General features: G+C 45.1%; 1 protein-coding gene across 1 annotated transcript in view; it reads left to right on the top strand.

Annotated features, from left to right (window-relative positions):
- BICC1 (BicC family RNA binding protein 1) overlaps positions 1 to 23,490 on the top strand; it is a 677,586-nt gene that overhangs the window by 580,004 nt on the left and 74,092 nt on the right. The window contains exon 14 of the mRNA XM_029609769.1: positions 1,039 to 1,195. Coding sequence (XP_029465629.1) covers positions 1,039 to 1,195 — 157 coding nt within the window. The remainder of the gene's footprint in view (positions 1 to 1,038; positions 1,196 to 23,490) is intronic.

Here is a 23,490-nt window from a genome sequence, read left to right as displayed (position 1 = left end):
GGTAAGGAATAATTTTCTTTTAGGGGTTTTGGAATAAAAAGGAGGCAATCAAAGGAAAAAAAGAGAGATTTTTTTTTAAAGTTCTTTAGTTAGTTTGCTTCAACAATTCTCCTTAACTTCTGAGAGTAGCCAGAGCAGTATCACACATTACCTCCCATGGATAGATTGAATTATTAAATTGGTACATGCAGTGTGTATGATGCCTGCTACCAAAGATTCAGGGAAATTATAAGAGAACATTTCAGACATGACTAAACAGTACAATTTTGAATTGATACTTTTAAAGTTGGGCTATGACATGTACCTTTATAAATAATAGAGGGTAAAGTTTAATTTTAAAATATTTTTGCATTTTCATCCAAATACAATTTAAAACTATTCATCTCACTTGTAATTAAAAATCATTTGTATAGTTGAAAATAAAACGGATTCAGCAGCACCTAGAAAAAAATGAACATGTTAAATATTGATAGAAGCATTGGTTTGTATAAAACACTGTAAAGTATCAACCGAATTTTGAAGATTTGTTTTCATATGACATCACAATGAAAATATGCATGTGTCAGTGAACTATATATACACACACACACACACACACACACACACACACTAATCCAGGCTGCTTTACAAAAAAATTGAGATGTAAAGTAACAGTATATAAATAAATACAAATAACAGAAAAATGTGTAAATTAAGATTAATAGCGATTAAGGAGGAAGGACGACAAATATTCTACAACGTCCATAAAGTTCTAAAAATGGTTTTTATTGTTTTTCTGCTTGCTTATATACAATAAAAACCATTTTAAAACTTTATGGACATTGTAGAATATTTGACGTCCTTCTTCCTCTTATTGGCTATTTTTCTTTGATGGTTGGATTATCGCCTGTTAATATTTGTAAATTAAGATTAAGCCAAACCAATATGGCTAGGACAAATATATATATATAATATAGTAAACAAATGTTGATCTGGTCAAGTGTTTTCTTTGTAATTTACTTTTCTGCGTTAAATAATTACAAATTATTGGCGTTATAGGTTGTAACGATGCCTTTGTGGAAGTGGGCATGCCACGAAGTCCCTCACATTCAGCAAATAGCAGTGAACTGAAACAGATGCTAGGTTCCACAAAAGTGTCCTGCTCTAAGAGACAAACTGTGCAATTATTGCAAGGCACCAAAAACTCTCACTTACAGTATGTATACCATCAAGTACTAGATTTACAGTACTGATTTTTTTCTGTATTTTTCCAGTAATGCACTTAAATGTTTAGTTATGTTTAAGAATACTATATGTCAACAACCGGGACCCAACCGGAACTTTTGGCCAGCTTGGGGGGGCCTCCTGACCCCCCAAGCTGGCCAAAAGTTCCAACGAGGGTCCCGGAGCGAACGCGCGGGGAATCACGTGACGTCCGCGTCACTCCGACGTGACGCCGACGTCACGTGCTCCTCGCAAAGGAATACAGGAATGGCGTCCTGACTCTCCGCTGGACCACCAGGGAGTTTTGGTAAGTCTTGGGGGGGGGGATTAAGGAGGGTGAGGGGTTTAAATTTTTATTTAGGGAATCTGTGCACGTATGGACATAGACTCAACTTATGGAATTCTACATATGTCCATATTGACCGAAATTGACCCCCCCCTTTCAACTTATGGACTTATGAACATAAACTTTTTGTCTGCACATCCCTAGCATCAACATATATTACCGTCACTACCTCCTTAATCCAGCAGGTTATTGTAGCCGTGAGACCAGTTTTCCTTGTCTAGTACCACCATGAAGAACAAATAGGCGATCTGTTTTCCGTAACGGCTCAGTAACCACCAGATTCCAGATATGTCCCTTGACATCCAGGGGTTGCAAGAGACGATACTCCTCTGCGACTTCCTCTCTGTCCAGGGACGGCAGAGAGATGGACTGATTCAAGTGAAACTCAGTGACCACAAGTGAAACTCAGTGACCACCTTCAGTAAAAAGGAAGGAATAGTATGCAGCTGTATCGCCCCCCGCCCCCCCCCCAGAGTCACCCGGTGGAAGGACATCTGGCAAGATAAGGTCTGCAGCTTGGAAACTCTCTGCACAGAAGAAATTGCCATAAAACACCATTTTCAAGGTCAGTAACCACAAGAACAGGCTACACAGCCTAAACATAGGACCTTGTAAGAAATCCAAGACCAAACTCAGACTCATAAGTGTACTGGAAACCTCAAGGGAGGACAAAGATGTTTCATGAGGAAAAGTACCTCAATCTTCACATCAGGCTTCAAACATTCGTCAGACTCTCACATATAGGCCAAGGAAGTGGAGATCTTTCTAGTTCTAAGCAAAGTGGAAATCACTGCCACAGAGTATCCATGTTTCAGCAACTGAGCCCTCTCAAGAGCCATGCCTTAAGACAAAATTGAGATGGATTTTCATGAAGGACAGGTCCTTGCTGTAATAGGTTCCTGTGCGCTGGGAGTAGAAGAAGCGAATCCCTCTGTGGCGTTCGATCCTTTGAATCAATCTGCCCAATATGGGCCATGGAGGAAAGGCATACAGCAACTTGTCTTCCGGCCACTCCTGCACTAGGGCATCAATCCCCAATGACTTCGGTTCTCTCCTATGACTGAAGAAACGTGAAACTTTAGCATTGCGAGAAATTGCCAGCAGATCTAGGAACGGGAAACCCCTACGATCCAGAATCAGCGGAAACACCTCATCTCACAATGCCCACTCTCCTGGATCCAGACTCTCCCTGCTGGGAAAGTCTGCTCTTATGTTGTCTTTGCCTGCAACATGCGAGGCTGAGTTCATCTGGAGATGCACCTCTGTCCATTATGTAAGTTGATCTATCTCCTGCGACACTTGGCTCTTGGTACCTCCCTGCCAATTGATGTAAGCCACAGTCATTGCATTGTCTGACATTATTTGGACCGATTGACCCTGCAGCCAGTCGCTGAACTGTAAACATGCCAGCCAGACCGCCCTGGGTTTCCAACTGATTGACATTCCATAGACACTCTTCTGCACTCCAGTGCCCTTGCGCTGTCAACTCCTGGCAGTGAACTCCCTAATCAAGGAGACTCACATCTGTTGTCTGTACTAGCCAGTCCAGTGGGAACAGGGAGACTCCCTTCCATAGATGATCCACCTGCAGCCACCAATGTAGCTGGGAGGAAATCTCCATTGGCAGGTGGAGCCGAATAGAATAGTCCTGAGACTGCAGACTCCAAGACAGCAGGGAGTGCTGAAGAGGGCACATATGCACCCTCGCCCATGGTACCACTTCTAGGGTCACCGCCATTTAAGTCAAGAACCTACCGGTAAGACCATATGGTCGGGTGCAGAGTGTTAAACAGAGCTGAGCCAGAATCTTCTGAATTTGAGCTTCCAGCAGAAACATCTTGCCCTGCTTCATGTCGAACCAAACTACTAGGTATTCCAGTGACTAAGGTAGGCTGAAGGCTGCTCTTGGCTAGGTTCACCACCCAGCTGAATTCCTGCAACAGGGAAATCAACCTGTGAGTCACCAGGCAGCTCTCTTCCAGCGACTTGGCGCAAATCAGTTAGTCGTCCAAATACAGTTGTACTAGGATTCCATCCCTTCTCAATTCTGTCACAGCTGCAACCATTACCTTGGAAAATGTTCTGTGACTGGTGGCTCAACCTAAGAGCAGCGCACAAAACTAAAAGTGGTGTCCCAGAACTGTGAACTGCAGAAAACGATGTTCTAGTCAGATGGGAATGTGGAGATATTCCTTGGATAGATTCAGAGAGATCAGAAAATCTCCCCCCTCCCCCGACTGCACGGCCATTATCACCAAGCACAATGTTTCCATGCGAAAATGCTTCACTCGCAGATGACGGTTAACACCTTTGAGGTCCAGGATGGGAAGATAGGAGCCCTCCTTCTTTGGCACAACGAAATAAATGGAATATCACCCCGTATTTTCTTGAGCTGTGAGAAGCCTTGCCAATGTACCCTCCACTGCCTGCTGCTTCGGCAGGGAGACTCCATGAACATGTCCCGAGGAACACTATGAAACTCCATTGCATATCCTTCTCGGATCACCTCCAGGCCCTACTGATCCGATGTGATTTCAACCCACCTCTGATAAAAGAGAGACATCTCCAGTAGATGTAGTGTACTTGGATTTTCAGAAGGCGTTTGACAAAGTTCCTCATGAGATGCTTCTAGGAAAAGTAAAAAGTCATGGGATAGGTGGCGATGTCCTTTCGTGGATTACAAACTGGCTAAAAGACAGGAAATAGAGTAGGATTAAATGGACAATTTTCTCAGTGGAAGGGAGTGGGCAGTGGAGTTCCTCAGGGATCTGTATGAGGACCCTTACTTTTCAATATATTTATAAATGATCTGGAAAGAAATACGACGAGTGAGGTAATCACATTTGCAGATGATACAAAATTGTTCAGAGTAGTTAAATCTCAAGCAGGAAGACCTTGTGAGACTGGAAAATTGGGCATCGAAATGGCAGATGAAATTTAATGTGGATAAGTGCAAGGTGATGCATATAGGGAAAAATAACCCATGCTATAATTACACAATGTTAGGTTCCATATTAGGTGCTACCACCCAAGAAAGAGATCTAGGCGTCATAGTGTGGACAAAATATTGAAATCGTCGGTTCAGTGTGCTGCGGCAGTCAAAAAAGCAAACAATGTTGGGAATTATTAGAAAGGGAATGGTGAATAAAACGGAAAATGTCATAATGCCTCTGTATTGCTCCATGGTGAGACCGCACCTTGATTACTGTGTACAATTCTGGTCGCCGCATCTCAAAAAAGATAACTGCGATGGAGAAGGTACAGAGAAGGGCGACCAAAATAAGGAGAATGGAACAGCTCTCCTATGAGGAAAGACTAAAGAGGTTAGATTGGAGAAGAGACGGCTGAGGGGGGATATGATAGAGGTGTTTAAAATCATGAGAGGTCTAGAACGGGTAGATGTGAATCTGTTATTTACTCTTTCAGATAATAGAAAGACTAGGGGGCACTCCATGAAGTTAGTATGCTGCACATTTAAAACTAATCAGAGAAAGTTCTTTTTCACTCAACGCAAAATTAAACTCTGGAATTTGCCGCCAGAGGATGCGGTTAGTGCAGTTAGTATAGCTGTGTTTAAAAAAGGATTGGATAAGTTCTTGGAGGAGAAGTCCATTACCTGCTATTAAGTTGACAGCCACTGCTATTACTAGCAACAGTAAAATGGAATAGACTTAGTTTTTGGGTACTTGCCAGGTCCTTGTGGCCTGGATTGGCCACTGTTGGAAACAGGATGCTGGGTTTGATGGACCCTTGGTCTGACCCAATATGGCATGTTCTTATGTTCTTGTGTTCTATCTCCTGTTCCCAGGGGGTGGGTCGGCAAAACTTCAATGGGAGGCTCAGGAGGTTCCACTACCCAAGCCTGTCCCTCTTCTGAGTTGTCTGGGATGAAAGGACTGAGACCTACCAAAGTGTTGAGTCCTCTGAAAGGTTGCTCATCGTATAGGGTCAAAAATGCATGGATCCTCTAGCATGACCTCTCATACTGAGGGTGAGCTGTGCCTGCTTTCTATCCTTCAGCAAACTAGGAACCGGAGATTTACCCCACTTACAAACCAGCTTCTCCAACTCGCTGGCAAACAAAAGCGAGCCCTTAAAGGGCAATTAGGTGAGGTTAGCCTTGGAGGTCTCATCTGCTGACCAATTTCTCAAACATAACTTACGCCTGGCTGCTATTATTGAAGCCACATCTCTGGCCGAAGTGCAGACCAAATCACAGCCCATATCTGCCAAAAAGGGAGCAGCTGGTTCCATAACTGCCCTGGAGTTCACTCCAGAGTCAACGACCTCCTGGGAGAGAAGCAAACAAGAGTGAGCCACCAAGAAACAAGAAGATGCGATCTGCAAGGACATTGTTAGAGCTTCAGAAGCTTACTTAAGAATAGACTCAATCTTTTTATCATGAGCATCCTTTAAGGCCGCTCCTTCTTATACAGGAATAGTGGCCCACTTGAAGACTGCACTCACAAGTGCATTTTCCTTCAGAAAACGTAAGTGCTCTCTTACCACTGGATCCAGAACCTTCCAAAATCGACCTTTAAAATTAGCCTCTGGGGCACTGCACTCAAAATCAATCAATTCTTGAATGGCTTCCATCACGGGAAAAAAACAAGAGGCTTTACGCAAGGAAACCAAAATGGGATTTGTCTTTGGCTCAGACACCGAATCTGCCCCAGGAACTCCAAGCATTTTCAAGGTCTGGAAAATCAAAGCTGGCAGTTCATCTCTATGAAAGAACTGTAACATAGTGCAATACAGTTCTAATCCTGGGGGAATTTCACCATCCTCAAGAAAGTCAGGATCGATGTCATCCGTGCCATCTGGAACTCTACATGGGGAGGTCCCGGTGCCCTCTAGGAGTATTCTTGCGCTTGATAGAAGGTCCAGGCAAGATTCCTACTTATGCCTCTGCTTTGGGAGCACTGGACAGGGCTGAGGACTGCGCTTGAATAAAGGATTGCAACCCCTAGAAAAATTTACAGAGGAAAAGGTAGAAGTATCCAAACTAGGAGCTATCCGAGGAGTACTCCCTGAGCTACCTTCCAGTGCTGAGGAACCAGTTAGGGGAGTTACAAAATCAGGTGCCCCACCTGAGTCGTCTTTACAGAGACTCATATCTAGCTGAAATCAGAAGAAGACAATTCTCTCTGAGCCTCCAAACAGCACTGGCACAAATCTGTGGGCACTCCAGGTTGAGACGCTCGAATATGATAAGCAGAAAGACAATGTTCTAAATTAGGCTTCTTAGGTACAGGTGCCATAATGGCTGACAGTGCACTGAACGGTGGCCAGATGCATATGTCTATCTATTTTACTTTGGTTTTTTTATATGTGCACTCAACTAGGTGTGGAGGAGTAGCCTAGTGGTTAGCACAGTGGGCTACAAACCAGGAGACTAGGGTTTGAGCCCCACCCTTGCTTGTGACCTTGGGCAAGTCACTTTACCTTCTAATGGCTGAGGTACAAACTTACAGCTCGATACTGTAAGGTGCGGTTGGAGATTAACTCGCTGTGGGCGCACAATTGGGACGCGTAAGGCGATCCTGCGATACAGTCTCCAGTTTCACGCGTCCTTAGCGCTTCTTGAAACCGACCCGTAACCTTTCCCGCACGCAGCATGTAAATGATATGTAAATGAACGAATTAGCTATTTAATGAACGAATTAGCTATTCCCTCCGATACTGTGACGCGCGCTCCGACTATCGCTTTTTTTCCCTGCCGATTTGCCGCGTGTTTAACCTGTTAGTTTACTGCCTACCCCCTACCCCTGCGATAGAGACAGGAGTAAGGGTAAGCAGCAAACTTTCCCCCAGCCCCCGCTCACATGCCCTGGCTGCGTCCATGGGTGCCGGTCTCCGGGGTAGCCTCAGTCCTCTCCCTCCTCATGAAGCGAAAAAAAAAATCCAATGCGGCCCCACTTCGGCAGCCCCCCTTCAGCGGAGACGGCAGTGTAAAGCGAGACGGACCACGGCGGACCTTCGGCGGAGATGGCACTGTAAAGCGAGACAAACCGCGGCGCAAGGAGAGGAGGAGAGAGAAGTCGCAACTTACTCCGGACAGCGGCTCCTCTGCCTCCCAGCTGCCGGCGAAGATAGACGCCCGAACGGGTAGGCCCCTCGTGCAATTTGACCTCAAGGCGTGACGTCACGACGTTTGGCGTCACGGCATGCGACGTCACGCCTTGAGGTCAAATTGCACGAGGGGCCTATCCGTTTGGGCATCTATCTTCGCCGGCAGCTGGGAGGCAGAGGAGCCGCTGTCCGGAGGAGGGCTGGCTGGAGTAAGTTGCGTCTTCTCTCTCCTCCTCTCCTTGCGCCGCGGTCTGTCTCGCTTTACAGTGCCGTCTCCGCCGAAGGTCCATCTCGCTTTACACTGCCGTCTCCGCCGTAGGGGGGCTGCCGAAGTGGGGACTGGCTGGAGTAAGTTGCGTCTTCTCTCCTCCTCTCCTTGCGCCGCAGCCCCCCCCCCCCCCCCCCCCCCCCCCGGACATCGGCAACGACCGCGGCTCCAGCCTCCAGCTGTCAGACAGACGCATCGCACGTGGGAAAGCGGCCCCTATGCGTGCAATTGGCTGCTCAAGACGTGACGTCACATGCCGTGACGCCAAATGTCGTGACATCACGTCTTGAGCAGCCAATTGCACGCATAGGGGCCGCTTTCCCACGTGCGATGCGTCTGTCTGACAGCTGGAGGCTGGAGCCGCAGTCGTCGCCAATGTCCGGGGGGGGGCTGCAAAAGTAAGTTGCTTCGTCGCTTTAAACTGCCCCCGCCTCCTCCCGGAGCAAGGCTGCTTTTCGCGCCCTGCTTCGGGAGGAGAGGAGAAGGGACTAGCAGGCCCGAGCCTAGGATTGCCCGTCTCTCCCCTCGCTCTCTTGCTACTTTTTCGGTTTTGTTTTTTTTGCTTCGGGAGGAGGGGACAAGACTGGGGCTGCACCGGAGACCGGACGCAGCCAGGGCAGGTGAGCGGGGGCTGGGGGAAAGTTTGCCGAGCATCGGAGAACATAACTGTCCACTTCCTGGTACCTGTCATTTCAAATGTCATTTGAAATGACATTTGAAATGACAGATACCAGCGTGTCCGTGAAGCGTTAGGCCCGCGCACCCAGGATACTGTATAGGCGCTCTATACAGTAAAATGGGTTGCGCGGGCCTAACCTTCGCCTAACGCTTCGCAGACGCGGCATGCATTTGCATGCAATTTGAAGAGAGTATCGAGCGGTAGGTGAAGAGAACTGTGCGTGCGGGGAACGAGGGTGCGCCTGGCACTGCCGCACTCTTTCTAACGCGGCATAACTGTATCGACCTGTTAGATTGTAAGCCCTCTGGGGATAGGGAAATAATGATAGTACCTGAATGTAATCCATTTTGAAGTGCTGGAAAAAAAGTGTGAAAAGTGGAATATAAATCTAAATAAATAAATCTAAAATATGTGCTCAACTAGGTGCTCAAAAATTATGCATCCAAAACTTAGGCAGCCACAAGAATTTAAATGCACAGCACTACTTGTGCGCAGAGGCAAATGGCGCTTAACGTGGGCGCACAGATTACAAGGCCCGCCAGTGCATTCGAAACTGAGCGCACAACATGGACATACAGCTAGACGCACACCTAAGGGCAGCCTTAGGAATCACACAAAAAACCATTGTGGCCTACCACATGGTACACAGTGACACGCCACTGAGTATGGCTTAACTGAAGGAGGCTGCTCAACCCGCCAGGCTTCCCATATCCCTCGACCTCCCACAGAGCAGGACGAATGTCGGACTGGTGTGCCGAGCACGGAGACCGGGGAAGGAGGTAGCCCTACACAAGACAAAACCACCTTGTAAATCTCTGTATATACATTTTTTTTAATCTTTATTTTTATTGACTAAGAAAAACATCCGAACAAACAAACCAAACAGTCACATTTTTCCATTTTTCCCCATATTACCACACATGCCCACTGAATTAGTGGCGGACTCAAAAGTTATGATACAGGAAAGTAAACATTGTTCCCTCGTGAAAGCATCCCACCAGCAGTGTTTCTGCCAGCTGGTGGGACCCTATACAGCATGAACACATATAAAATTCAATGAGCACACAGTAGTAGTACCCCCCTCACCTCCCCCTCCCCAGGACATCGAATACTGACAGTAAAACAATATCTACTCAAATCAGTAGGAACCAACAGAAATAGTGTGAACAAACAAGGATAATCTTATAACAGCTTCTCAGGTTGAAATTAAAGGGATAGTCCCCGCCCAATAGGCATGTCATTAAGTATGAGACTCCGGGCTCGGGGCGTTAAAGAGAATAGATAGATCTCCCATCATGAATAAAATAGCCGGCGTGGGTGGAACCATTCAATTTTGGTTATATATTTGTCTAACAAGCATGTCTGATGAATCAAGTTGGGGAATCAGCAGATATCCATTTCTGTAAAATGCAGCAAAATCACCAATCGGAACCACCATCTAGTAGACTGTTTTCGAAAGGGGATACCCCGTCTATCATCCCACAGGAACACATTGATGTGGTATGCAAATTTAACATCACATGTCTGCAGGTAGCAATGCACCTTTCGCCAGAACAAACTAATAGGTGGGAAAGACCAAAATTAATGACCAAGCGTGCTTCAAGAGGCCCCACACTTAGGACAACAACCGGTTCCACCCCTTCCCAATTTGCTCGCCTGCGCTGATGCTATATAAAACCTGTGCAAAAATGTAAATTGAAGTTCCTGTAAGGGAGTGGGCATGGACAGGGATTGTGCTCTGTCAAAGCATTGTCTATAATAGGGTGTGGTTAAAGAGTCCCAACTTCCTGTTCCATCCAGCCACCGCAGTGTCCCAGCTGGAGGGAGGTTGATGCTTGCCCAAGAGCTTATACCAAAAAGAGTCTATGGTGGGTCGGATCATCCATATCTAAAAAATCCGAAAGAAATTCCCAAGTGGGGTGGTATGGATCCGGCAGCCCTAGCAAGCATACATAGTGGCCTGCTTGTAAATACATGTAAAAGTGTTGGGGCGGAACACCATACTTGTCCTGTAACATGGAAAAGGAATAAACCGTATTTGTCATCCATCACGTGTATCACTGATTTAATCCCTCTCGCATACTAGTCTCCAGAAAGTCGATTGTGCATGCCTGGGATAAAATCTGTGTTACCCAGGAAGGGAAAAAATGAGTAGTACCGCGTGGGAACTGAAAACGCCGGCAAGTCCATCGCCAAGCCACGTGGGTTGGTTTTATCAACACACTGTGTCTAAGATGGAAAGGGAGCATGTGAAGCTGTTTATGTAGGATAAAAGCGAGCCTTAAAGGCTTAATCTGTAGATGTTCTATCTCCAACGGGGTGTAATAAGAAGTGGTCATAAGCCAATCCGCCACATGGCGAAGCTGGCAAGCTACGTTATAAACTTTAAAATCAGGGAGACCCCAACCCCCTTGCTTCTTGGGAAGGCGAAGTGTGTTTAGAACTATCCTGGGTTTCTTACTCTGCCAGAGAAATTTACGCAGTTGAGCATCTAATTCACGCAATTCCCGTTTGGTCCAGGAGATAGGAAGTAGTTGCATCGCGTATAGCCACTGAGGAAATATCATCATCTGGTAGAGCGCGATTCTGCCTGCCAATGTCAGAGGCAGGTTAAGCCACTGACGAAGCAAATTATTAGTTTTGTGTAGGATAGTTTTAAAATTAAGGGATTGTGTCAAGGCTGGAACCCTGGGAATAAGAATGCCTAAGTATTTAATATGAGTCGCCTGCGGGACAGGAAAGTTGGCAGGTATCAAAGTTTGAGAACCTGGCATTGTCAACAGAAAAGCACAAGAGGGCGGAGTGAAAAACACACACACACACACAGAAATTATAACAAAAAAATGTGTGGCATAAAGTATACTGCACAAAAACAGTGTAACATCAAAGAGATTATTTATTTTACATATGCACACTAAACAATGTATACAAAATTAAATACACAGTAAACAATTGTGTGAATGCGAAGGACCCCGACACGGCTGTGTTTACCATCAAGCTGAGTCAGGGGGGACCGGAAAATTCTCAAATCTATAAAATTAAAATTATGCAGTTACTGTGCAGGTAGGCGACCACAAAGTTACAATGAAAAATTCTTAAATTTAAACATCATATGAAGGAGGGAGAACCAAGGCACGGTGTATACTGTGAGGTGAAAAGACAAAGCAGGTAAGAGATATAGATTAATTCATGAATTTGGTGACTGTGTGACAAATTACATGGGGGGAAGGGGGAGAGGGAAAGGAAAGGAAGGGGATGTAGATAGGTTAAAGGAGGTGGGTTACCATCAATACACAAAAACTGAAACAGAAAACATGAACCAAGAATCTAAAAACTGGGAAAAGCTCAAAATCTTCAGGGATATGTCATGCATATAACTCACTTGTAATATATTTTTTAGCAGCTGAGGCATCCGCTGGTAAAACAGCTGGAATAGATGAATAAACAAAGCTGAGTCACAGATAAAGCAGGTTAGTATTGAGCAAGAAAAGAACAAAGCCGATTAGTGTGCTGGGAGTGTACAAATGCATAGGAGGACAAAAAGGACAAATATGTGTGAACAACACTGTTACAGATACCAAAGAGTCAAAGAGAGAAAAGGTACCTTAATAGTTGAGATGTGAAAAAGTTTTTAGAATTTAGCTCATGGCGTGAAGCTCAATGTGAGTCTGGGAAACATCGCGGAGAGAAGTGCTTCAAGGCACCTATAAAGAGATAACAAAAGAATGTCAAGTGACTTCAAAAAATCGGCTGAAGCAAGTAAACAGGAGAGGAGGTTCGTAATGACATAACAGGAGACCAGTGTATCCGGTGTTGCAAAGAAGAAACCTCTCTCCCTCTCCTTCCCCCCTCTCCCCCCTCCCCTCATGTAATTTGTCCCACAGTCACTAAATTCATGAATTACCTGCTTTGTAATTTCACCTCACAGTATACTCCGTGCCTTGGTTCTCCCTCCTTCATATGATGTTTAAATTTAATTTTTCATTGTAACTTTGTGGTCGCCTACCTGCACAGTAACTGCATAATTTTCATTATCCCAGGACAAGCAGGATGCATGATGTCACTGACTGAGCCCTATCACGGAAAACTTTCTGTCAAAGTTTCTGGAAACATTTGACTGGCAGACTGAGCCCACTGAGCATGCCCAGCATACCATGATCCCTTGAGCCACAGGGGTCTCCCTTCAGTCTTCGTTTTTCTGCGCTGCAGTTAGCATCACGGTGAAGGAGCCCTGTGTGAATCTCTTCACTCAACTTGTGATAAAAAAAAAAAAAAAAAAGTTAATCTTTCTCAATTTCATCCCCTACATAGGGGTCTCCCTCCGACCATCGGCCGGTGAGTTAAAAATTTTTCTCCTGCTGGATTCAAGCACCTTAATTTTTTGTCAGAAGGCCATCGACAGCTGTCCAGCTTTCACTATGGCCTCTGGCTTCAAAAAATGCCCTAACTGTAATCGTACAATGTCGATTACCGACCCGCACATTGAGTGTGTTTTGTGCCTCAGGCAATCGCATGATGTTTTTTCCTGCCCACGATGTGCAGAGATGACCGCCAAGGGCAGAAAGGCCAGACAGGAAAAAATGGAACATCTTTTCTGCATACAACTTATGCCTTCGACGTCGGCCCAATCGTCTCCGGCTGGAGCATCAAAACGGTTAGTAAGTTGTAAACGTTGCACAGATGGCTCCAGATACCGGCTATCCCAGACTCCATCTGCGGCATCGGTGAAATCGACATCCGGACTTGAAAAAGCCACCGAACATAGACAAAAAATCATCATCGACACCGGCATACTTCGACACCAGAGGCCTTACTATTGTCGAGAGAACCATAGAGTGAACCATCACCAAAACGGTCTCGTCTACAGGGAGTGTCGAGGCCTAGTACTCCAAGGCGTTCCCCACCTCTGAAAGTGCCGGACATCAAGCCACCACAGGGCCCTGTGGAAGAGCCGATGACGCCTTCTCTGCCACCACCTATAGCTGCTCTGACTTTACCAGCTATAAGGGAGGAACTGGACGGATTTATCCGCCAGGCAGTGAGAGATGCTCTGAGACCTTCGCCCATTGACACCTCTTGAGCCGATGCCGGTGCCATTGCCGATGCCGATACCGGCTCCGATACCGATGCCAGATCTGATGCCGGATTTGTCAATATTCCAGCCACTGAGGTCAAAGCTCGATGCCCTCATCGGAGCTCTTCCAGTGCAGCCCGTCACTCCAGTTCCAGTCGGTGACAATGATGCTTCTGGTACTTCTCTACTGTCCGAACGTCAGCCGGGACCCTCCAGTCTCTCCCGACCGAGAATTCCGACCTCTCCATCAATACCATTCTTTTCACCACAAAAACCATTGATGCCATTGAGGCCTCCTTGTGTTTCTCCTCCAAAGCATACTCCATCGGACTCTTGGGAAGATAGAGACACCGACACATCTTCAGAGGACTTCATGTCTGAACCTTCCCCTCCTGAAGGCAGGAAAAAGTCACCCCCAGAGGACCTGCCTTTTACCACTTTTGTGAAAGAAATGGCTGACACTATTCACTTTAAATTAGTGTGAAGAAGATAGCAAACAACCTTAGAGGTTCTTCAATTTGTAGACCCTCCTAAAGAGGTATTGGCGATACCAATACATGAGGTCCTGGTAGAACTACAGCACAGATTATGGGAACATCCATGCTCAGTTCCGGTAAATAAAAGGATGGATGCAACCTATCTGGTGCAACACATCCCTGGCTACCAAAGGGCCCAGCTTCCATATCAATCTGTAGTGGTGGAATCTGCTCAGAAAAAAATCAAAGAGCATACAGCCTCATTCATCCACTCCACCAGGAAAGGAACAAAAGTTCTTGGACACTCTGGGCAGAAAAGTCTTTCAAGGATCGATGCTTACTTCCAGAATAGCATCATATCAACTTTATATGACACAATATCAGCGTAACCTATGGAAACAGATGCAACAATCAGCTGAGATTCTGCCTCAACAATATCAGGACTTGGCTAATGACATTATCCATAAGGGTTTGGAATCAGGCAAACATGAGGTCCGTGCTGCTTACAACAGTTTTGAAACCTCTTCATGAGTAGCAGCAACTGGCATCAGTGCACGTCGTTGGGCCTGGCTCAAGGCTTCAGGCCTTAGGCCTGAAGTGCAAGAAAAACTGGTAGATTTACCCTGTGTGGGCGATAACCTTTTTGGAACACGAGTTCAAGACACAGTAGCCCAACTTAGAGCACTCTGAGACTTTGTCAATTATCTACAATCCCACAGGATACTTCATCTACCTCATGCCGCATGGCACGAAAGTATTCCAGGAAACCCTACTATAGACCATGTAGGTACTATCCGCCAGCTCCCCCGTGGTAGATCATCAAGACCACTGCAAAGATCCCAGCCTAGACAGCTGAGGGCTTACAGGCCCGGCATCAGGCTTTTGAAGAACAGCCAAAGAACAGCAGCCACTCCACCAACCCCAAGCCAGCCATACCAGTGGGAGGTTGTCTCTCTCTTTCACAACCATTGGTCAAAAATCACAACAGATCAATGGGTACTCTCAATTATAACACAGTTACCAATTAAATTTTCTCACAGTACCAAAAGACTCCCCATCACAGTCTCTTTGGATACACAAGGATCATATTACTCTTCTACAAGCAAAATTATCCACCCTTCTGAGAGCCAGGGTCGTGTAACCAGTTCCCCGACCTCAGCAGGGCAGAGGATTCTACTCCCGATATTTTCTCATTCCAAAGAAAACAGGTGGTCTACGTCCCATTCTAGACCTCTAAAATCTCAACAAATTTCTACGGAAAGAGAAGTTCAGAATGGTTTCCTTAGGCACCATGCTTCCACTTCTTCAAGCAGGAGACTGGCTCTGTTCTCTGGATCTGCAAGAAGCTTATGCTCACATTCCAATACTCCCGCCTCATCGCACGTTTGTGTTCACGGTGGGTCATCAACATTACTAATACAGGGTTCTGCCATTCGACTGGCCTCAGCACCCTGAGTATTCACAAAGTGCCTAGCAGTGGCAGCAGCTCACTTGCACTCGCTCACTGGAAAGTGTATACGTTTTTCCTTACCTAGACGACTGACACATCAGAAGCCAATCACAGCAAGGAGCTCTCGCTTCTCTCAAACGCACAATCAATCTGCTCCACTCACTGGGATTTTTAATCATTTACCAAAAATCCCATCTCGTCTACTACAGTTCATCGGAGCAGAGCTGAGCATGGTAATACCAAGAGCCTTCCTCCCGGAGGACCGGGCAGAGACACTCTCCTCATTAGCAAACTCTCTCCGCTTATAGAAAAAGGTGACACACATCAGTTTCTAACTCTGCTCGGCCACATGGCCTCCACAGTTCATGTCACTCCTATGGCCAGATTAGCCATAAGAATAATCCAATGGACATTAAGATCACAGTGGATACAAGCAATTCAACCACTGTTGTCACCAGTTCAAATAACCCACCAACTACATTCTTCTCTCCTCTGGTGGGTGAGCAAGAACTTGCGCAAAGGCCTACCTTTTCAACAACCAGTTCCACAAGTAACTTTAACTACAGATGCATCAGCCTTGGGCTGGGGAGCTCACATAGACAATCTCCAAACTCAAGGTACTTGGACAAAACTCGAAGCAACCTTTCAAATCAATTTCCTAGAGCTTCGAGCTATACGTTATGCTCTACATGCGTTCAAGGACTGCCTTTCACACAAGACTATTCTGATACAAACAGACAACACAGTTGCCATGTGGTACCTGAACAAACAGGGAGGTACGGGCTCGTATCTCCTTTGTCAAGAAGCTGCACAGATTTGGGGTTGGGCCCTGACACATTCCATGTTTCTCCGGGCCACTTCTCTCGCAGGCATTCACATCGTAGTTGCAGACCGCCTCAGTCGTCAATTCCAGCCTCACGAGTGGTCCCTGGATCCTTTAGTAGCGACCAGGATATTCCAACGTTGGGGTCAACCAGTGATAGACCTCTTTGCATCTGAACTGAATCACAGTGGGCAACTTTTGCGCTCTGTTCAGACAGAACCATCAATTAGCAAGGGATGCCTTTGCTCGCCCCTGGAATCCAGGTCTTCTATACGCGTATTCCCCGATACCGCTAATAACCAAAACTCTATTGAAGCTACAACAGGACAAGGGGTCCTTGATACTCATAGCCCCGTATTGGCCTCGCCAAATGTGGTTCCCCATGCTTCTAGATCTCTCGATCAGGAACCAGATTCGCCTGGGTACAACTCCAACTCTCATAACTCAAGATCAGGGCAGGTTGCATCACCCCAACCTCCAATCCCTATCTCTAACAGCTTGGATGTTGAAAGCTTAATCTTACAACCACTCAATCTTTCAACTAATGTCTCTCAAGTGCTTGTAGCTTCACATAAGCCTTCCACATGAAAAAACTATAGTTTGAAGTGGAGAAAAGATTTACCATGTGGTGTGTTCAGAAAAGTATTGACCCCTTTTCTTGCCCCATAACATCTTTGTTAGTCTATCTGTCACCTTTCAAACTCTGGTCTCCAGACCTCGTCCGTACGGATACATCTAAGTGCTATCTCAGCTTACCATCATACAATAGGGGATGCACCAATATCAGTGCAACCCCTTGTCAGTAGATTTATGAGAGGTTTAATCTACCTGAAACCCCCATTACGGCCACCAGTCACAGAATGGGACCTTAATGTAGTACTAACAAGACTCATGCGTTCTCCTTTTGAACCCATGGATTCCTGCGATATTAAATTCCTTACATGGAAGTCTCTCTTCCTAGTAGCCATTACGTCTGCTTAGAAGGGTTAGTGAGTTACAAGCACTTGTCACATTCTCACCCTATACAAAATTCCTACATAACTGAGTGGTACTCCGTACACACCCAAAATTCCTTCCCAAGGTAGTTACGGAATTCCACTTAAATCAGTCCATAGGCTTGCCCACATTCTTCCCAAGACTGCACTCTCACCAAGGTGAGAGAGCTTTGCACACCTTAGACTGTAAACATGCACTTGCCTGTTACCTAGACCGCCCTACAATCCATAGGAAATCCACTCAACTCTTTGTTTCTTTTGACGAAACAATCTAGGTAAAGCAGTGGGCAAGCAAACTCTCTGTAACTGGCTTGCAGATCGTATAGAGTTCTGCTATGAAAAAGCAGGCCTTCCTCACCAGGGACGAGTAAGGGGAGGACTCAGTAAGAGCCATGTCAACCTCAGTTCCACACCATCGTTCAGTGCCAATAGCTGACATATGTAAAGCTGAAACATGGAATTCTCTTCACACCTTTGCAGCTCATTACTGTTTGGACAAAGAAGGACGACAAGATTCAGCCTATGGACAATCTGTCTTAAAGAACTTGTTTCCACCATAGTCCTACTCCTTCTACATCCAACCTTCTGTGATTTAGGCCTCCTCAATTTTTTCCAACAGTACTTCAGTGTTGGTCCACTACAAAATGACTCTGCCTATAGCTTGCTAATCACCCATATGTGAGGACTAGTATCCTGCTTGTCCTGGGATAAAGCAAAATTGCTTACCTTGTAATAGGTGTTATCCCAAGACAGCAGGATGTAGTCCTCACAAAACTTAACCACCACCCCGCGGAGTTGGGTCTGATACATTTTATTATTTTATTTTTGCTAACGCTTATTGCTATACACGAGACTGAAGGGAGACTCCTGTGGCTCGAGATATCATGGCATGCTGGGCATGCTCAGTGGGCTCAGTCTGCCAGTCAAACGTTTCTAGAAACTTTGACAGTTTTCCATGATAGGGCTCCGTCAGAGACATCACCCATATGTGAGGACTACATCCTGCTGTCCTGGGATAATACCTATTACAAGGTAAGCAATTTTGCTTTTTCATTTTATAGATTTGAGAATTTTCTGGTCCCCCTGACGCAGCTTGATGCGAAACACGGTCATGTCGGGGTCCTTCACATTCACACAATTGTTTACTGTGTATTTAATTTTGTGCATATTGTTTAGTATGCATATGTAAAATAAATAATCTCTTTGATGTTACACTGTTATTGTCCAGTATACTTTATCACAACAGTCAACAGGGAAATGTGCAGAAAGATTCAATGTCCACACTTCTTTGATGCAGTCACAATCTTTATATTCAGACGACAACTCCACAGTACATTAATACAGAATTCATAGTACAAAAGGGTCCCCCGACACGGACCCGTGTTTCGCCACCAGGCTGCATCGGGAGGGACGGGCAAGCAAAATCTTTGTTCTAAAAGATAAAATACAACAGATAGAGAAAAAGATTTTAAGGCAGTGGACAATAAACACAAAGGAGCACGGCAATGGTGAGTAACAGTAATTATAATATATTGTAAAAATCAACAATTATAGAGGAAACATGTCTGATAGAGTAAGAAAATGGAGAAAGGTGTAAACAAAGCGTAGAGTAACCAACACAGGTTGTATCGGTAGTCGCCAAAGATTTATGTATAGCATTGACAATGTAATAGGCTGTAATATATACAGTGTAAAACACGCAGTATAAGATAGACTTGGTTAGGAACACAGAGCCAACACAGTTTTTTGAGATGGTCTAACACAAATTTTAGCAAGGAAATTTGTCACGAGAAAGGCAGTACATTAGGGTAGAGGTAATGGCAGCCGTCACAGCGGGTTGATTAAGGGTCAAAGCTAGTAACAATCATACATAACAATAGGTACGAACTTAAATTAACCTTGTTGGAAAACAGATGACATACCTGAATTCAGTTTCAAGCATTGGTGTCACTGGGAGAGCAATGCGAGCAATACAACGGCGGCCATTTAACTTAGAAAAATTGGCACGAAGAGTTCAGTAGCCAATCAGAAGAGAGATGTCCACCATCAGACGTAATGGAGAACTGAACACAGTGAATGTAATGTAAAAGTGGCCGTGAAAGGAAACTACCTAAGAAAAGTAACAAAGCAGTATGTCCGGAGACATAAATACCATAGAAACAGTTTTTCACAGTTCAGGCAAAGGCAAAGGTCGTATAGACAAAGGACACAATGGAAGGAATACATGAAGTGTATTAAATGAAATAACGCCATTCAATTTCTTTGTTCAATCCAAATGGTATAAGGCTATGCAAATTGAAAATCCATCTTTGTTCGCGTAAGAATCTCAGGCTGGTTACCACCCCGACGTGGGGGGGGGGGGGGGTATTACATCAATAATACAGAAGCGGAGATCAGAGATGATATGAGATTTTTCAGTCCAGTGGGCAACTAAAGGAGCATTGTCCTGAGAATTTGCAATGCTTGATTTGTGCTCAATAATCCTTGTTTTAATGGGTCTAATGGTTTTCCCAGCGTAAATAAGTTGACATGGACAAATAATAATGTAAACTACACCAGATGTGGAACAGTTCGAATTAAATTTCAGGGCATAAGTTTTATTTGATTGGGGGTCTGTAAAGGAATTAGTGGACAATGAGAGAGGGACATACTGAGCATGTGTCACAGGGATGGTGACCACTGTAAATCGAGGGAAAAGAATCCAGGGGGCGTAATTCAGATTGAATCAGAAAATCACGTAAGTTTCTACTTCTGTGGTAGCTAAAGCGAATCGGAACTTTAAATACTTCATGTAGAGAAGCCTGGTGGCGAAACACGGGTCCGTGTCAGGGGACCCTTTTGTACTATAAATTCTGTATTAATGTACTGTGGAGTTGCCGTCTGAATATAAAAATTATGACTGCATCAAAGAAGTGTGGACATTGAATCTTTCTGCACATTTCCCTGTTGACTGTTGTGATTTTGTGCGTGCAGTAGTGCTCCTATTCTGCAATCCAGTATACTTTATGCCACAAATTTTTTTTGTTGTGATTGTCAACAGTATAACAGATTTCCCCAAGTTTAATTTAAATCCTGCTAAGGGGCCATAAATGGCCATTTCTTGCATTAACACCTCCCAAGAAGATTGCGGAGAGCTGAGATGTACCAGGAGGTCATCCGCAAAAGCTACCAGCTTATAAGGAGCAGGCTTACCATGTCTAGGAGGGACCCCTTTTATAGAGCAGTTGCCACGAATGCGATTTAGAAGAGGCTCCAATGTTAGCACAAAAAAGAGGGGTGAAAGCGGGCAACCTTCACAGGTGCCCCTTTTAATGGGAAAGGGTAGCGTTAAGGTTCCATTTACCAGGATCGAGGCCATCGGGTTATGATATAGGGCCTGAACGGCCAATCGAAAATATCCACTAATACCCAAGGAATTCAATATGGCATACATAAATGGCCAGCCCACCCTATTGAAAGCTTTTTCAGCATCAAAGCTTATCAGTATAGATGGAATATCTTGCCAGTGACAGGTCTCAAGAGAGGACAGAATTTTCCTAACATTGGAGGAAGAATTTCGCTCTTTCACAAAACCAACCTGGTCTTCGTGGATTATAGCAGGAAGGAGGCGAGATAATCGATTGGCCATAACCTTTGCCAAAAGCTTAATATCAAAGTTTAGAAGGGAAATTGACCTGTAGGACTCCGGTAGAGTCGGGTCTTTATTATCCTTAGATATAACTGTGATATGGGCTACGTTGCGTTAAAACGGAGAAGCTGGATGAGCAATAAGATCATTGAGCATCTCCATCAAGGGCAGCACTATATGGGGAAGAAGAATTTTGTAAAATTCAGCCGGGTATCCATCAGGACCTGGAGCCTTCAAAGGTTTGGCCATCTTAATAGCAGTCTGGATTTCTTGAGGTTGGATAGGAAGATTAAGTAGGGTCAGATGGTCCTCAGAAAGATGGGGTAACCTGGAGAGAGCTAAATAATCTGTGAGGGCCACCAGATCTATGGGATCAGCCTGGTATAACGTCCGGTAATATTGGCAAAAAATGTCTCCCATTGCTTGGTCCGAGTTAACAAGATGGCCCATAGGGGATCTCATTGTCATGATGTGTGTCTTAGTTCCCCAGGATTTGGTCATGTTCGCTAAGAGCTTACTCAATTTACTGCCATAGTGATAATATTTAGCCTTGAAATAAGCAGATTTCCGTGCACGTATATGTTAAAAAGAATTTAATTCATACATAAGACTTACTAATGGTGGACTTAGCGGCAGCCATAGGAGACCTCTCGTAAGAACCCTTGGCAGTCAACAGTTGACTTTCTAGGGTACGAATCTGCTGCAGTTGGGCCTTGTTGGTCCTGGCTATGTAAGCTATTAAATCACCCCTAAGAACTGCTTTTGCTGCTTCCCAGAACAACAAGGGTCGAGATTTATGCTGTTCATTCTTAACAGTGTAATCTTCCCATTGTTTGGTGAGGAAAGCCCGAAAAGCAGCGTCACCATACAGTCATCGGGGAAAACGCCAGAGTCGTTAGGATTTAATAGGTGCCCCCACTAAAAAGTCAGAGGACCGGGGTATGATCTGAGATTGCCAATGGGCCCACCTCAGTTTGAAGCACCCATGCAAAATCTGTGCTCTGTGTTAAGATATAATCTATTCGGGATCCCATTCCATGGGCACGGGAGATGTGTGTATTCCAGATCGAGAGGATGGAGTGTCCTCTAAGCGTCCAACATGTCAAGAGCCTGACGATCATGGAGATGCCTTTAGTGGAGGTATCTCCTGGGCCAGCTCTTTTAGTGGACCTATCTCGCTCACGATCTAATACACAATTAAAGTCTCCCCCTGTCAAGAGGTGTCCCTTAGTGTGAGTAGCCAGCAGAGTGATCAGGTTGGTAAAAAACCTATGTTTGTAGGCATTGGGTGCATACAGATTACAGGTGGTAAAATCCCGCCCATGTAGTTGGCCAATTAAAATAAGATATTGACCATCATCATCAGACAATATACGTTCCAGTTTAAAGAGGAGTTTACCTATCAGAACTGCTACCCCAGCCACCCTAGAAGAACTTTGAGCCGAGTAGACCTGATTCACCCACATACGACAGTTTCTAGTGTTCAACCGCATCAAGCTTTGTGTCTTGTAACATAACTATGTGAACATGATGCTGCTGCAGAGATTGTAAAATCTTATATCTCTTAACTGAGCCAATGCCTGAGACATTCCATGACCCCATATGTATGACAGGCTGTGTCATGATATTACAAGCAAGAAAAGAACAATATTGCAGTAAATGCATAATGAACGAACTCAGGCCTCCCAGCCTATACCCGAAGTCCTTCAACTATAGAGTGCCATTACCAAAAATCTATCATTTCTACTTCAAAAATGAAAGATCCGATGTCCTGATCCCCAAACCCCTACTGTATTATCCCATTCTCTAACCATAGATAACTGTACTTCTTCCTCATGGAGCGCTCTCTCCTTCCAGGTAAAACAAAACAAAAAAAAAAAAAAACCTAATAGTAAGACAGCGTCACCCAGACAAAATCCTGCCAGTAATGAGTCCCTGATTAAATGGCCTCAGATAGAATCCCATAGCAACCGCTGTCCAGATAGGTCACTGCAGTCCGCAATGCTTGCCGCTGGAATCTGAGCGCGTTCATATCGATAGGTTTCTTGTAAAGATTGCGGCAAAGCTGATAGTCGCACCACATCCATGTAGGATATCCACTGACACTGTCCAAGGTTACTCAGGTTACTCAGGACTGTTTCTGCCAGACTTCCTGGTGCATCAATCTGTTATAACAGCATGAACAAACGCAATGCGGAGAACATGTCCAGTAGCGTCGTCAGAAAATTGCAAATGTTTTTTTTTTCCCATAAGAAAGTACCATAAGTGTTAACTCTCACCAAGTCCATTGGAAAAAATTAAGGACCAGCTACTGTAATAGTCAAGGGTAAAAACCAAGGCTCTTGCCTCCCCTTGTACTTGCTTGAAAGATCGCAGCTGCACTTTCGGCTCAGTCCCCCTCGTGTAAGTTGAGGGTGTTCACAAATTGCTGTGCTGTATCCGCTGAGTCAAACATCCGAGACTCATTTTGCCAGGT

This window comes from Rhinatrema bivittatum, chromosome 7, assembly GCF_901001135.1.
Source record: "Rhinatrema bivittatum chromosome 7, aRhiBiv1.1, whole genome shotgun sequence".
Taxonomy (NCBI): Eukaryota; Metazoa; Chordata; class Amphibia; order Gymnophiona; family Rhinatrematidae; genus Rhinatrema; species Rhinatrema bivittatum.
This window is presented reverse-complemented; position numbering and strand designations above follow the sequence as displayed.